General features: G+C 45.7%; 1 protein-coding gene across 27 annotated transcripts in view; it reads right to left on the bottom strand.

Moving 5' to 3' along the window:
- LOC106612695 (dystonin) overlaps window positions 1-15,947 on the bottom strand; it is a 190,862-nt gene that overhangs the window by 46,536 nt on the left and 128,379 nt on the right. For all 27 annotated transcript variants that reach the window (XM_014214148.3, XM_014214222.3, XM_014214247.3 and 24 more), the window contains 10 exons: window positions 15,714-15,880; window positions 15,367-15,523; window positions 13,427-13,553; window positions 13,086-13,136; window positions 12,421-12,656; window positions 12,030-12,159; window positions 11,579-11,778; window positions 10,816-11,317; window positions 9,133-10,601; window positions 61-222 (listed from right to left, as the gene is read on the bottom strand). In XM_014214148.3, the coding sequence (XP_014069623.3) occupies window positions 61-222; window positions 9,133-10,601; window positions 10,816-11,317; window positions 11,579-11,778; window positions 12,030-12,159; window positions 12,421-12,656; window positions 13,086-13,136; window positions 13,427-13,553; window positions 15,367-15,523; window positions 15,714-15,880 (3,201 nt within the window). The remainder of the gene's footprint in view (window positions 1-60; window positions 223-9,132; window positions 10,602-10,815; window positions 11,318-11,578; window positions 11,779-12,029; window positions 12,160-12,420; window positions 12,657-13,085; window positions 13,137-13,426; window positions 13,554-15,366; window positions 15,524-15,713; window positions 15,881-15,947) is intronic.

Here is a 15,947-nt window from a genome sequence, read left to right as displayed (position 1 = left end):
TATGTAAAAAGCAATAAGGCTAGAGTGTGAAGTAGATTAATAACCCAGAGACAGGCTAACCTTTTTGTTGAGTGTGTTCCATCGAGTGTTGCCATCCTCCAGGTCATGTTCAAGGCCCTTGGTGCTGGTACCTTTGGCGGCATTCTGGATCAGGCCCTGGCCCAGCCAGTTGATGTCTTGCAACTGGGTCTGTAGTGGATCAACCTCCTCTTTCTGGAATACCTGTGGCCAGAGATAATAAAATACATTGTGTATTATCAGACGCAGAACAACTTAGAGCGGATGAGAGATAATTCTTTCTCTCAATAAGACAGATGATGTCAGAGGTTCATAAGGGCAAGACTTCAATAAAGACAAAACAAGAGATGTTTGATTTTGCTTTTAAAGAAATATGCCTCCCCTACGTTTTAAGAGAGCTCTCGGGAATGAGACGTTGCTTTCAGTGTGTTGTCCACGGGTGTTATCCAAATTGGACTGAATAAAGTCCTTGATTCATGCCATACTTTTACATTTTCAAATGTGTATTAAGAAAGACAAGACATTCCGATTGTTTACACAAATCCAGCCATTGGCAAGATATTTAAAAAATGTCAGATATCTCTGTTTGCCCTCCTGATAAACATGAGTCAGTTCATTGACATGTATTGGTTATTTGTGAGCCATGCATTACCCATAAAACAAAACAAAGAGAGTCAAAATGGATTATCAGCTATGCACTTTGACTGTCTACAATTAACAATAATGTTTCAAAAATGCATCTGAGCATTACAACATGTTTCGCCAGTCCCTGAAGAGTGATTGTATAGACAGGCTGCTGGCCTAGGCCACAGAGCTGGCATAACAACAACCTCTTTCTGACTGGTCAGCACTACAGCTTCAAGAAAGGAAAGCACGGCAAATAGTTGGAGCACAGCTGTGCAGCATCACACCAGACAGACTCACAGGCCAGGCTGGCGTACTAAACCCAATTCAGACCTAATGTAATCTGATAAACAAGACTAGCATCCCAGGAAACACTAATCAAAAGTGCAGTATTTATTTGGCCCAGTTGAAAGTAGAATCACCCTGCAATGCTGGAGTTGGATGAGACTATTTCGAGGTACCTGGGGGGAGGAGAAGCCCATGAGGTCCATTTCGGAGCATGCGGCTATAGCAGTTAACAGGCTCTCGATTTCGTCGTCCCCTATTTCTTGGTACGACCGTGGCTCACTGCCATTGGCCAAGCAGGCCTCCCTTTCCACTGACAGCAGGAAGTCCTCCAGGTCCTCCATGCTGTATTTCCGTGGTTCTATAGCTCTGTGGTGTTGCAAGTCAAACGGTTTAACAGCCATATTTTGTCTACACTCTGGTCGCGGCCCAGAATTCACATAGGGCTCCGGCTGTGTGACAACCACGCTGACCAACTCACAGTCTGACTGGGAGGACATGTCCTCTAGCAGCTCGGCGGTGGGGAGCTCATCGTAGCTCGCTAGCGTCCTAGAGACACCATTTTGGACCCTATTGGCTGATCTCGAGGACCTCCTGCCAGTCGAATCCCTACTGTTTGATCTTGAGGAGCGCCTGCCTGTGGAGTCCCTGTATTCCCCATTAGTGATGGTCAACTCTGTTTCACTCAAGTCTGTCACACAGGTGTCATTCCCCTCTTGGGACTCCTGTACAGGGTTGTTGCTCTGTCCTGGGTTGTACAGTTCCCTGGGTATGTTGTCCCTGACCGGGGAGAAGGGGAACTCCTCCTGCCCTGAGCTGTGGGAGCAGCTTGGTTTTATCTCCCCAGACACGTGCATGGCCTCGGAGGAGGAGAGGCTCCTGGTGCCTGGGCGTGGTTTCCTGGAGGCCCGGTGGGAGCGGCGCTCCCTCTCTGCGGTGGGGCTGCACAGGCCTGAGTCCTCCTCTGATGTCAGGGAGTTGGTGACACTCCGTCCCCTCCTGCCACGGGCCAAACCATGGCTCGACCTATCCACTCCATCTGAACAGAGGGTGCCACTGCGACTGGCGTACTCCCCTATGTTAGTGGGAGCGAATGTCCTCCAGGATCGCCGGTGGTGCGGGCGCTCCTTCTTCTCCCCTCCCTGCCCCAGACGAGTCTTAGGGAGCACCGTTCCCGCTCCCCTGATGATGTCACCGTTCAGTTTCAGGCCATCAAAGACAGCACACTCCAGTTTAGCTGCCTCGCGGGTGCGGAGCTCAAAGGCGCTGGAGGAGGTGAGGACTCCGTTGCTACACAGGCTGCTCATGTCCAGGGTGTGGTGTGTGTAGGGTAGCGTGCCAGTGAAGTGCCTGGAAGCCAGGCTGCCCTTTGAGCCACAGTCAATCTGCTCATTGAGACGGACAGTGTCATAGATGGATCTCTGGGGAACGTAGCAGTCATCAATGTTTAGGTCCTCCTCCTCCCCTTTTCCCACACAGGAGGGGTTCTGGCGGAGGCAGTCTGGTCTGCTAAGAGGTTTCCCCATCTTAAATCTAACTGCACTGACTCAGAGATAATAAAATAATGCTAATGTGGTCTGAGGTACAGTATATGTTGTTTCAGTGCAAATATTTGCTGCTAAAGCAACAAGCCAAAAAATACTACTAAAAGTGCATGTTCAATATTCACTTTTTTAATTTACTTAATTTTCTATATCAAAACCAATTTCTTATAAAAAAATAAAATGAACAATTCACAATAATTGGTGCAATTACTTAAACAAATTCAGAATATATAAAACAGACCTAATAATCGTCATAATCCAAACAGTAAAAATAATGGACCTCAATAACACTAAAGCAACATATCACCCTCACTCAGAAAGTGCACTGGCTGTGCAATCAGTATCTGGACCCGTCCAATCCGGTCATTGAGTCACCTATCCTCAAAGAATTCCCTACTTGGTGCTGTCCTCCCCATTGTCAAAACGTCATTATAATTTTTCTCCCTTAAAAGTGCTTATTTTATCCCTTAAATCCCGCTGGTATCCAAGTAGGCTGTGGGAGAGCTTCAGTGCAAAGTGGCATATCCTGATACAAATCCACAGGGCTCTATGAAAACAAAGGGCGAGAAGAGCCGGTGCTCCTGGATAAACAAAAATGCCTGCCCTGCCTCTCTGGTGGTTCGCCCTGCAATGACAGACAGACACCCTCCTGGCAGAGAGGCTGCAGGCCCCGCCCCCGCTAGCTCATTATTCAGGCAACATCTGCCACAGAAGGCTGCTCCGGCACATGTTGATTGGTCGGACGCTTGACCCTTTTTTTCTCTAATTCTCCCCTTCTATCTCCACAGTCCATATGACTTAACTTCTTAGTCATCTTCTGCGTCCTGGCACCATCACTCTCTCTCACTCTCTCTCTCTCTCTCTCTGACTGAGGGGATGGGAGAGGATGGGGGGAACACACAACACGCACTAGCTTTCCTCTGAAGGAAGAAAACATTTAATCACCACACCAGACCAGCAGGCAGCGGCAGCTCCCACTTTGGTGACATCACGCTGGGCTGAAATAGATCTCTATGTTTTCCCTTTTTTTTCTGTTCCCTCTCTGTTGTTTTCCTGTGGATGGTTGCTGTGGACCCTGCAGATATTCTTAATTACTCTGGAATGCTGAGGGAGGCACAGGTCCCAGGTAATTTAACACCCACAGCTCTGCCAAATCCATGGCATGGTGTGTCTTTTTATGGCGAGTGACCCGGGTTGTGTGAGAGAAGAAAGGAGGAATGAGAGAGAGAGATAATGAGAGGAATTAATTTTGTGTGCAGCACAGAAGGCTGATAACAGAAAGGAGTTGAACCATCCCAACTCCTTCCACCACCACAACCCCTTTCCACAGTGAGAGGAGAACAAGTCTGGCAGAGATAAATAAGAGGTTAAATAGATCTGTTGGGTTTAGAGAAAGGATATTAAGCAGCTGAATCCCACATCATTTTGACAAAATCCAGGCGTTGAATTAAGGGAGGGCCAAGTTTTCCTCTTTTCGTCCTCCTTTTCCTGCACCAAGGCTGTTTCCGTTATCCTGGCCCACACTAACTGGTTTGGCATTAAGAATGTGATTTTAGTAAACTGGGGGTATTGATCTCCGAATGAGAAAAATGTGTCATAATGAGATTTTTTGAAAGAGAGCAACTTCACTAATGCCCATTCCAACCAACATAGGATACACCTTAACCAATCAAAATGACTCAAATATCTCCCTCGAAACCTATAGAGCACTTACACATAACTCTTATTACATTGCATGTGACTAAAGTTATTCACAAAGACAGGCTATTCAGACCAAAGGTTGCAGAAGGGCCAGATTTCTTTGTGACATCATCTGCAGAAAAATCCCTTTCAACAGAACTACTCATCAGTCACTCCCAACAATGGGTGTGAATGAAACGAAAACCATTATAAAGGACTAGACAAAGAATTCAATGAGACAAATTCAAAAGCTTCTCTTGATTGTGTATAAGTGCACTCCTACTATGAGGGCAACTGCAAAATACAGGAACAAATGAATCTCTTAGGTGTCTTAGGTGAATCACAATCCCAAAACACAAAGGAAAAATGCAATGTGTCACCATGAAAAGTGATCTGCCAATCCTAGAAAAACAATGTGTTACCAACTCAGATCCTTCTGGTACATTTCTGGTGTCATGTTCCACCTTGGGGAGAGTGATTTGATTTGAGTGTATCATCATTGGGGTAAGTGAGCAAGCTGGGTTACACGATGGGGTCTCCCAACGGCCCTTTTCCCCTCATCAACTTCAGTGAGAGGAATAGCTATGATTCAGGAGAGAGAAATTCCTTTTAGGCTCATAGGAGACACTGATGTAACGTCTGAGTAGAAACTTAAGAAATACGCCCCGACACATCCCACCTCCCCAACCCCCAGCAGGTTTTGTCACTGAGCTGAGCTCACACTAACTATCACGAAGGACTACATACGCCACATCCTTCCCAGCAAACCTTCCAGATCCCCTAACTACAACAACAATAAGAGTGAAACACTGGACGTGGGAGGGGAGGCTCTTACAAACCGTGACCTAAAATGGTAACGCAACAAAATGAGTTCACTTATTGCTGCCTTTTTATGTTTATTTCTTTCACAACAGCTGCCAATGAAACCCCAAAATACACCAAGTACCAGATCTACGAATAAACCAAGCAGGATTATTATACACCACATGAAACCCCTATTCACACTGCAGACATCCCATTACGTTCGGTCTCGGTCTGTGTCCACAGGTTTCCGAGCATCAAAACAGGTTTTTAGACACCAATTAGGAAATACCTTGTGCTGTAATGGAATTAAGTAGGGTTCTTTTTGTGATTCCTTATTTTCAGGGAACTTTTGTCAGAGAGAGCAGCTAGTGGCCTGAATGAGTACTGCTAGCAGCTATGTGTCTGTGTGCAGGCCTACTCAACGAGACTTACAGATGGGACAATGAGAGGGTGATAGGGTGAGCACAACCAGCAGGGAACACGTTGCTCAGCAACAGCTGGTAGAAGTCAATATTATAGGATGGTTCATGGTTACCAATCAAACCCTCTTAAAAAACTCTAGCAGTCCTGAGACCCCAGCTAAAATTGGCTTTTAATTTATCTGCATGTCCAGCCCTTATATTTAGCCTCACAATTAAGTGTTTTGCCATTTTCTTTTCAGGAGAACCAAGGCTACAACTAGAACACAAACAATTTGACATTAACAGTTGCATTAATGAGTTTTATTGATAAATGTCAACAACAAAAAATATGGTTTGCCAAAGCAAAAACCTGATAAAAATGTATTTATACCAGGCCTCCCGAGTGGCGCAGTGGTCTAAGGCCCTGCATCGCCGTGCTTGAGGCATCACTACAGACCCAGGTTCGATCCCAGGCTGTGTCACAACCAGACGTGACTGGCCCAGCGTCGTTAGGGGAGGGTTTGGCCAGAGGGGATTTACTTGGCCTGCAGGCTGACTTCAGTCGTCAGTTGAACAGTGTTTCCTCTGACACATTTGTGCAGCTGTCTTCTGGGTTAAGTGGGCGGGTGTTAAGAAGCGCGGTTTGGCAGGTAATGTTTCGGAGGATACATGACTCGACCTTCGCCTCTCCCGAGTGTGTTGGGGAGTTGTAGCGATGAGACAAGATCACAATTTCATATCACAAAATTACTTTGTTTTATTTATATGAATGCTGTGAGTACAGAAATCGTTTACTCACCAGGAAATGAATATCCAACTAGTCAGTGACAACTGTGTGGAGTTTGTGACAGAAACTATGTGAATGTATTACAATATTATAGACACTATGTCATTTGTGTAGCTTGTGAGCGTCATAGAGCAAAACATGTTACACGTGTGTTTTCGTGAGAGTCTCAAATTCTCAAAGATATATTTTAATAGCGTGTAGCTCAAACCATTCAGATTCTACAGACCTGGCCCGGGCACCCTTGTCTCACAAACCCTGCACTAGCTCAGTCCCCGTTAACCAAGCAGACTCATGGTTGGTATCTACAGATGAAATAGACAAATCCAATGGAACAACCCAGAAGTCTGTAGCTCAAAAACACAATGTTTAAAATGGGTTAACTGGCACAAAATTACATTATATATTATTATAATTCCAGCTACCATTCAGACCATTGACTGGAGTTCTACTAGACCTATATTATGATATAACATTTTAAGGTATTTATCTAAAGGCTGATGTTTGTGAATGTACTTGTGATTAAATAAAAAAAACATCAAAACAAAATTAAACAAATTCCTTTGGCCTATATTTGCAAATAGATGTGTGTAATGCTGTAGTATGAAACATTTGATTAAAAGTAATACAATGTTTTGATATGATGCTTTCAGCCAATAAATAACTATTTTCTTTTCCCAAATCTGAATAGTTACTCCCCTTCCATCAACTCTAACAGCATTTACAGGCTTTTAGAATGCTTTTTATCCCACTTTAAGCCTTGGTAATGGGTATCCCTGTTTCATCCACCACTCATATACCAACAAAAGCCTTGATAATATTATGGCACAACTATGCTGTTGTTAGTGTTTTATTTATATTCGCTCATATCTTTCGTATTAAGATAGTGTTTTATAGAATAATTTTTGTTTTGTTTCATAGAGAGAATAAATACTTGTTACACATTCACACTAACATCAAAGGAAACTTGAGTGATGAGAGAAAAACTCTGCAAATAAAAAAACAATAATGTTGAATGATTAAAAACTCCCAGTAGTGGTAAATGTGTTGGTTGGAGAAGGAGAGTGAATATTTAGCATTGCAGGAATATGGTTTCTGGCTAGTGGTTACTATTCTGGCTCCCTTTCCATTTCTGTAGAATCCAGATATTCCTAATACAGCGTAAGCATGCACTACTAGATGCCTTTATTGTTAACAGCAACGGTATGACATATAGTAACCACCACATCAAGATGTTCCACAGCTAGAAAAGCAATGCCCTGTATACTCTTAAATTCTACAGGGGAAAGTTCAAGTTCAGGTAGGCAGATACAGCAAAGTCATGCACACCAATGATGAGCATCTAAACCCATCCACAGACAGGCTAACACAAACTTTAAGACTTTTAGTCAGCTCTTTTTAAACAGGAAGAGTAGATGCTCAAACACCAGTGAATTAGCTGGTAGGGCTGAATAATGAGACAAAGCACTATTTTACTCTTTCATGCCAACGAGTGAGTCACCACTGACCAGGTAAGGCCACGCTCATTTCTGTTTATTATTATATATATTTTTTGTACTTTTTACCCCTTTTTCTCCTCAATTTCGTGATATCCAATTGCCAGTTACAGACTTGTCCCATCGCTGCAACTCCCGTACGGACTCGGGAGAGGTGAAACACGACCCCGCCAAGCCGCACTGCTTCTTGACACACTGCCCGCTTAACCCAGAAGTCAGCCACACCAATGTTTCAGAGGAAACACCGTACAGCTGGCGACCGAAGTCAGCGTGCATGCGCCCGGCTGCCACAAGGAATCGCTAGAGCGCGATGGGACAAGGACATCCCAGCCGGCCAAACCCTCTCTTAACCCAGACGACGCTGGGCCAATTGTGCACCGGCTCATGGGTCTCCTGGTCGCGGTTGGCTACTACACAGCCCAGGATTGAACCCGCATCTGTAGTGACGTCTCTAGCACTGTGATGCAGTGCCTTAGACCGCTGCACCACTCGGGAGGCCCCACACTCATTCTTAAAGTGGAGGAGAGGGAGAGGGAGAGGGAAGCAGGAGTCAGGCTGGGTAATGCTCGTTACCCCGGGCCAATGCAACATAGGTCACCCCACTGGTTCTTAGCTGGTTCCTGGGTCGCCCGTCACCCACCCACCACAATGGCATCTGGGCCAGTCAGAGGTCTTTTGTCTGGACCAGATGCTCAGCAACATACTGAAGCAGTATTCCCCAGAGGAGGGTCACGCATGTGGCCACCAGGCCCAATAGAGAATTAGAGAGCCCTGTTGTTTAACTTACAATACCACTGGGGTTAATGCAGCAAAAAGCATCAGGCAAAAAAGCATCCCCATTGGAACTTATTGCATTAAGATAGTGATGTGGATTTATTTTCAGAGATTTCCGTGGAAACTAGAACAGTAGATCAGTAGATTGTGGGTGAAACTGAAATGGTCTAACGGTTTTCTACTGCACTTTGCACTTTGTTTAATGATGCTTTGTTTCTTTACTGTTTATCTGGTTTTAAAGTACTTTGATTTAATATGGTACTTGTACTTGCTGTATGTTTTTAAACTGTTGCAACCAAATTGGAACGTTTTGTTGTAGCGAGTTCAGTAAATCAAAATAATATTTTGGTGTAGGTGTAGCTCAAACAGACACTCAAGATCCTATTTTACTCCAGGTGTTATAAGTCTTATTAATGGTTATTTTAGGGTAGTGCTGTATGTAAGGATGATATCTTTCTGGCAGGATTATGTCATCCAGTTGAGTGATGTGGCTGGTGAAAGTGATAGCGCTAGAGTACAATAGTAAAGCATGAGCTGAAATAATACGATACCATAATGTAGACAATGCGTAAGACATGCCATGGAAAGTTCATGGGCATTCTTTTCCATCATCAAAACCACAATTAATCACCATTAGTGGTGGCAACCAAGTTTGATAATACAGTATCAGCCTTTGCATTACATTTACTTTACTGTAAAATGTTAACAAAATCTAATCTTACCTTGAAAGCTTCCAACTGTTGGTTGATGACATCTGTCTCCATGCCAACTGACCCTTGACCCTCCTCCTTGACCTCGGCCCCGCCCAGTTTGTTAGTGAACTGCTGTAGCTTGGAGTAAAGCTCATTCAGACGGGTGAGTGTGCTCCCCACCTCTTCCTCTCTCCCTTTGGCTCTGTCCATCAGCTTGCCACACTGCTTACTCAGAACATCCAGATCTCTCTTCAGCCCCAGAAGGTCTGGGGAGGCCTCAGTTTCCAGCATCTTCTTACATCTGTCCTCTCCTTGAGCCGTGTCTGCCATCAGCTCCTGCAGTTTCTCCACAAAGCCCTTGATGCCGCCCTGCTGCTCATTCAGAGTGGCCAGTTCGCGGCCAACAGGAGCCATGCTGTCAAGCTCATCATCTAAGTCTGCGAAGCGGGTGAACATCTCGCGGATGTTGGTCTGGAACTGCCCGATACCCTGCAGCTTGCCCTCCAAGGTGGAGCAAGTCTTCCCTACATCCTTGCTGAGGGAGCAGTACTCTTTCTCCAGGCTGTCGGCCTGAAGGAGGAGGTCTGTCACCCCGTCAGCTTCGGGGACGTCGGCCACCAGACCCTGGGCAAGGCTCTTCAGGTGCTCCAGCTGGGTGTTGACCCCATCCAGGCTCTTCTGCTGGGCCTTCATGCTGGTCAGGTTCTTGTTGCTGTAGGCCTGGACCCCCAGTGATGAGTAGGCAACAAGCTGCTTCTTAGCCCCTTCCAGCTGGCCCTTGGCCTCTTTGTGGGTGTCGTTGAACTCCTTCAGCCTCTGTGAGATCTTGTCCAGAGACTCCCTCTTGTTCTGGACCCTCTCTGTGACCCGGTCCACACTCTGCCCAATGGCCGCCTTCTCCTCCCTGACGGCCTCTGTGTCTGCATTGGCCATCTCCAGGAGGCTTTCGGCTGCAGTGTTCAGCTGCGCCACCATGCCTCTGTGTTTGTCCACATCCTTCTGGATGGCCTTCAGCTGGGAGATTGAGCTCTCCACCTCCACTGGGTCCACGCTGAGCCTGACGCTACCCTCCCTGACCTCACTCTCCTGGACCCAGGACTGGAGCTTCTCAGCATGCTCGTGGTACTTCTGGGCCCTCTGCAGCGCCCCCTGGAGCTGATCCTGGCGCTCGGATGAGCTCTTCTTCACGTCGTCCCAGTTGGAACGCAATGTGGCCAGCTGGCCCTGCAGCGCCACCTTCTCTGCCCCATCTGTGTTCTGGAGGAGGGTCTCCCCCTCCCTGACGATGGTGCTGTATGGTTCCTCATGTTCACTGAGGGCCTTCTGCAGGGCACTGTGCTCTTTCAGGCTCTGCCGAAGGGTCTCCACCTGGGCTGAAACTGCCTGGGATTTACACTGCTCCTGGAGCGTCTCATTCATCCACCCCTGGAAGTCTTTGGAGGTCTGGTGGAACTGCTGGGAGCTTGCGAAGGCCGAGTTCAGCTGCTGGATCCGCTTCACTAAAGAAGAGCATGTACATTAATGTGATTTAGAGGCAGAGGAACAAAGCATACATTTATCATTCAGAATGACAATGTCTACCTCATCATGAAACTCCTTCAAATGCTGTCAAAGTTTCAGACATTAAACCACAGTACAGCCTGAAGCTTCTCATTAAAGAGAAAAAAACATATCATATAAAAATAATGAAAGCAAATGAAATCAAAGCCAAACCTGCTTTGTCCTCCAACTGTTTGAAGGGCTTGGTGACCACCTCCAGCTGCCTGGCTAGGTCTGTTTTCAGGTAGTCCTCTGTGACCAGGGCAGAGAGCTCTGAGCAGAGGGTCTCAGCCTCTTTCAGTCTCTTCCTCTCCTCCCTCAGCTGGCCAGAGATGGTGTTAGCCTCCTCCAGCTGCTTCTTCACCACGTCAGGCTGACTGCTAAGGGCCTGCTGGCTGTTGAGCCGGGTCTCCAGTGAGGCGGCGCTCTGGCTCAGGCTCCTCAGCAGATCTTGGAACTGGCCCGTCTTCCCCACGGCCTGGTCAATGAGGCCAGCTCGCTGTCTCAGCTGCCCAGTCAGGCCCTGCCATTTCTGGGTGACGGCGGCCAGTTGGTCCTTCACCACCTTCACACCAGAGGATGGGTCCTGCTTGCCTGATGTGCTCAGGATAGCAGCAGCAGCCTCATTAAGCTGGTCATACTGTGGCTTATGGCTGTCAAACTCGTTCAGGAGGATCTAGGAGGGACAAGTCAATATGACCTTAATAAATAGCAATGCTGGTGTTTAATAATGCACATAATGTGCAAAATGGTTCAACCTTTTCAATCTTAATCATCTTGATTTTGATTAATTCTGGCAAGCCTCAACATTTGGCCAGCAGACAAAACAATGACTGTCTTTAACATTAGCTTACATGTGAAGTAGGTGACATTGACATTGAACTGTACGTGGTGGTAATAATTTCAACACTAACTAATATGTCCCATAGTGAAGTACCTGGACTTGCTGCCTCTGTGTGTTGAGCATGTTGGGGTCCATGGAGAGGGGCCCCAGGACACTGAGCATCATCTCCTTCTCTGAGAGCCACTGGCGGAGCTGTGGCTCAGTGGTCTGGAACACGTCCAGGTTCCTGTTGGACTCCTCCAGGTGCTGCTTCCTGTCCTCCACCGACCCGCTTACATCCGCCCAGGCAGCATCTGAGGAACAAACATCAGTCAGCACAAAACACCCTGGCAACTTGAACTTTGCACAGCCCCTACTGATTAGGGCTTAGCTGTATGAGTCTGCCAAGTCTGTTGGTGTGGGGGAGGCCAGGTATTCTGTCATGAAGCCTTGGAAAAGGGGGAGCGGTTGACCGGACTGGACTGACGCTGGGTAAAGCTCTCTGCATTGATGCTGTAGATATTAAAACATTTGGAGACAGACAGATGGGATGCTGCATGCATACCTATCTGTGCCAGCATCTGCTTCCATTTGACTGCTTCAGGAGAGTCTGGGTGTTTCTCAATCAAGTGGAGGAGCTTCTCTCTCAGCTTCTGGAGCTGCTCACGCTTTTGTTTCATGTCCTCCTCAAAGGCCTGTGAAAAATACAGATATAGTGCTTGACTAAAACCATCATATCTTTGATTCATTGGCTCTCTGAAATGCACAGAGTAGAGACAAGAGGCACCTGCCTAAAACATTGGCTTCCCACAGAGCATTTTGCATACCAATAATGATGTGAGATATTTCATATGATACCACTGGATGTACTAAACCACTACTATAATAAGCCATAGGGACAACAACTATTACAATGTAGAAACAGTCTATGCAGACCAGGCCTTGGCTGAATCTACCTTCTGTTGCTCCAGTTGTGTTTTCATGGCGTCTTTCTCTGTGGAAGCGGAGTTCCAGGATGCTGTTGTCTTCTTCATGTCCTTCAGCCATGTTATCATGGCATCTGTCTCCTTCTGGGCCTCTGCCACCTGCTGCACCAGGCCAGAGAGCTCTGCAGCCCGGTCGTTCAGTAGTTCTCCCAGGCTCTTGTGGCCCTCGTTGATATACGACATGTTCTGCTGTACCACCATCAGCTCTGTGGGTGGTTAGAGGTTAGAGGAGTGTTAGACACCAGCCAGTTTACCTTTTATAACAACAATAACTTGGACAAGGCACTGCTGTAAGCAGTTACAGCACTACTGGAAATGGTCACAGCAAAAATGAGTTTGTGAATTTATTTTGTGATATTGTTTTGCAGTGTGGTCTAAACACAGCTGGTTTGAAATGGGTTTTCATGCTATTGAAGGTATATTGAAAATAGATTGAAATCATTATCTTAATACATTGGAATGTAAAAAGAATGGGACATTTCCAGTAGAGAGAATCAAGGATAAGTACAAGACGAGGCCTAAAACAGACAATTTCTACCTAACAAGCAATTAAATGATAAGTTGTTATGATAATGTACAGGTCTGGAACACTGTGTTGATACATTCCTAACATGACACACGTAAAGAAAAAGTACCTTTATTGGTTAGGTAGGCATGGTTTCCGGGGCCACCACCGTTAGCAACAGCTGATCGCAAAACAAAAACATTCATAAGATATATGAATTAAGTACAAATGTCAAAAGCAAACTATACTCTATTGGGTTGGAATACATGAAAAAGATCATTGTATGATCACTGTGGTTACATTGAGATCAGGGTCATGTTCTGTACAGTACAGCATAGCAAAACGTGTTGCAACAGATAACAGGTATCTCCCGTTTCATTGTTTTCTCATTCCTGAACACAACCATTTGCTTAAAAAATATCTCTAACAAACTGCTTTGAGATAATCAAAACTTCTGAAAGCATACAGTACCTGACTTGTGTGACATCTTGGTCTTGGCTGGAGATGTGAGAACACTTATGAAGCTACATAGCGCAGATCCTTTGCTATTTATATCTTGGACAGCAGAGCCTTTGGTTGTCCATTCCTCCATTAGAGCCTGAAAAGAGATCAATCAAACCAGTAACATAGTTTACACAACACTGTCCCAAATAGGGCTGTAATTTGCATGGCTACATTGAGAGAACACTGAATGACTCTGTCTCGACTGTTTATTGTAAGAAGCAGGGCCAAGCTAAATATATTTGGAGCAATGCAGCATCGAGACTAATATCTCCTCAAAAGAAACCCTTTCCAATGTCAAGTCCTGATTCATTTCATTTTAAACTGTGATTTTTCGCATGGTACAAACAAATTATTCAATATGAAAATGTGTTATTAAGTACGGAGGGATTTGGGTTTTTATCTTTGATGTTTGACCTATTTACTTATGGTTCGTTACTCTCTTCTTGTCTTTTATCTTTTATTCTGTGACACACTGTACCAGTTCATCTCTGATTGGAAGTTTTTTGGCAGGGAGTCACAGTTATTTAGTGTTTGACTCCCTAACGAGTCCTATGTAAAACACTTCCCATCCTTTTATTACTTTGGCATGGAAACTACTGTGAAATCAGGGAGGACAAAATAGTGATATATCGCACCGCACTCCTCTTACTCCATTACAAAAACACATTTAGTGCCAAACCTGTGACGTGGGTAATATGACATGAAAACATGAGCAGCAGGTAGCCTAGATGTTCGGCGGTGGAGGAGATCTTCGTGGGCTATACTCAGCCTTGTCTCAGGATAGTAAGTTGGTGGTCTGTTGATATCCCTCTTGTGGTGTGGGGGCTGTGCTTTGGCAAAGTGGGTGGGGTTATATCCTGCCTGGTTGGCCCTGTCCGGGGGTATCATCGGATGAGGCCATAGTGTCCCCCGACACCCCCTCCCTGTCTTATCTGGTGTCCTGTGTGAATTTAAGTATGCTCCCTCTAATTCCTATCTCTCCCCTCCCGGAGGACCTGTACCATGCCTTTAGACTACCTGGCCTGATGACTCCTGGCTGTCCCCAGTACACCTGGTCGTGCTGCTGCTCCAGTTTCAACTGTTCTGCCTGTGGCTATGGAACCCTGACCTGTTCACCGGACGTGCTACCTTGTCCCGGACCTGCTGTTTTCGACTCTCTCTCTCTCACTACCGCACCTGCTGTCTCAACCTCTGAATGCCAACTGACATTTACTCCTGAGGTACTGACCTGTTGCACCCTCTACAACCACTGTGATCATTATTTGACCCTGCTGGTCATCTATGAACGTTTGAACAACTTGAAGAACAATTTGGCCTTAATGGCCATATACACTTATAATCTCCACCCGGCACAGCCAGAAGATGACTGGCCACCCCTCGGAGCCTGGTTCCTCTCTAGGTTTCTTCTTAGGTTCCTGACTTTCTAGGGAGTTTTTCCTAGCCACTGTGTTTCTACATCTGCATTGCTTGCTGTTTGGGGTTTAAGGCTGGGTTACTGTATAGCACTTTGTGATATCTGCTGATGTAAAAATGGCTTTATAAATAAATAAAATTGAAAAACAAATGTGAGAGCATTGGGCCAGTAACCGAGAGATTGCTGGTTGAAATCCCTGAGCCAACTAGGTGAAAAATAAGCCAATGTGCCCTTGAGAAAGGCACTTAATCATAATTACTCCTGTACGTTGCTCTGGATAAGAGCGTCTGCTAAATTACTCAAATAAAAAAATGTAACATAAGGCCATTCAAGGCCATTTGAAGAACAAGCTCCACATTCACCTGCACCTTTGTAACATAGCTATGCAGTTGTCCTTCTTTGCACTAAGAACAGAGGTAGAACATACCATTTCCATAATGCAAATAAGTAAGGGGGGCTATCTAGTACCAGACCAGTCTGTCTGCTCACTCACATTGACTCTCTGCAGGTCATTCAATAGACTCTGTTCACTGCTGGTTGGCTGAACCACAGGGACTTTCTCTGTTGTCTCCTCCAGCCACGTCCTGAGAGCTCCAGCTGCATCCCTGAAGTCTCCCAGCTGGTCCTGGCAGGAAGACACCTCCTCCTCTCTGTGTTGTAAAAGGGAGAAGACAACCACAGTCACATCACAGAGACATATCAAATATGCCAAAACATGACTGTCAACTGGCGAGATAAAATAATGATGTTTCTTCTGTGTCAAATGAGAACAAGTATCCCCACAAGTAGATTAACACATGAGGATCAGCAGGTAGCTCTGCAACTGCCATCTTCACGTACTTCTCTTTCACAGTGTCTTTGAAGGCATTGAAGTTGTTGGAGAGGATGTCAATCTTTCCCTGAATCTGGGCCATGCTTCCCTCTGGACCCATATTGGACAGCTCCTTTGACAGCTTTTGCAGTATTTCCACATCCTTGGCATGTTCAGCCAACTCAGTGTTAGTGTCCTACAGAAACATTAGAACAGTTAGAACAATTGGAAGATCACTATTGAGCAATGCGTGGTTGAAAATG

The sequence above is a fragment of the Salmo salar genome, chromosome 01, assembly GCF_965601325.2.
Source record: "Salmo salar chromosome 01, fSalSal1, whole genome shotgun sequence".
NCBI lineage: Eukaryota > Metazoa > Chordata > Actinopteri > Salmoniformes > Salmonidae > Salmo > Salmo salar.
The sequence above is the reverse complement of the archived record's forward strand: the minus strand, read 5'-3'. Positions and strand labels throughout refer to the sequence as shown.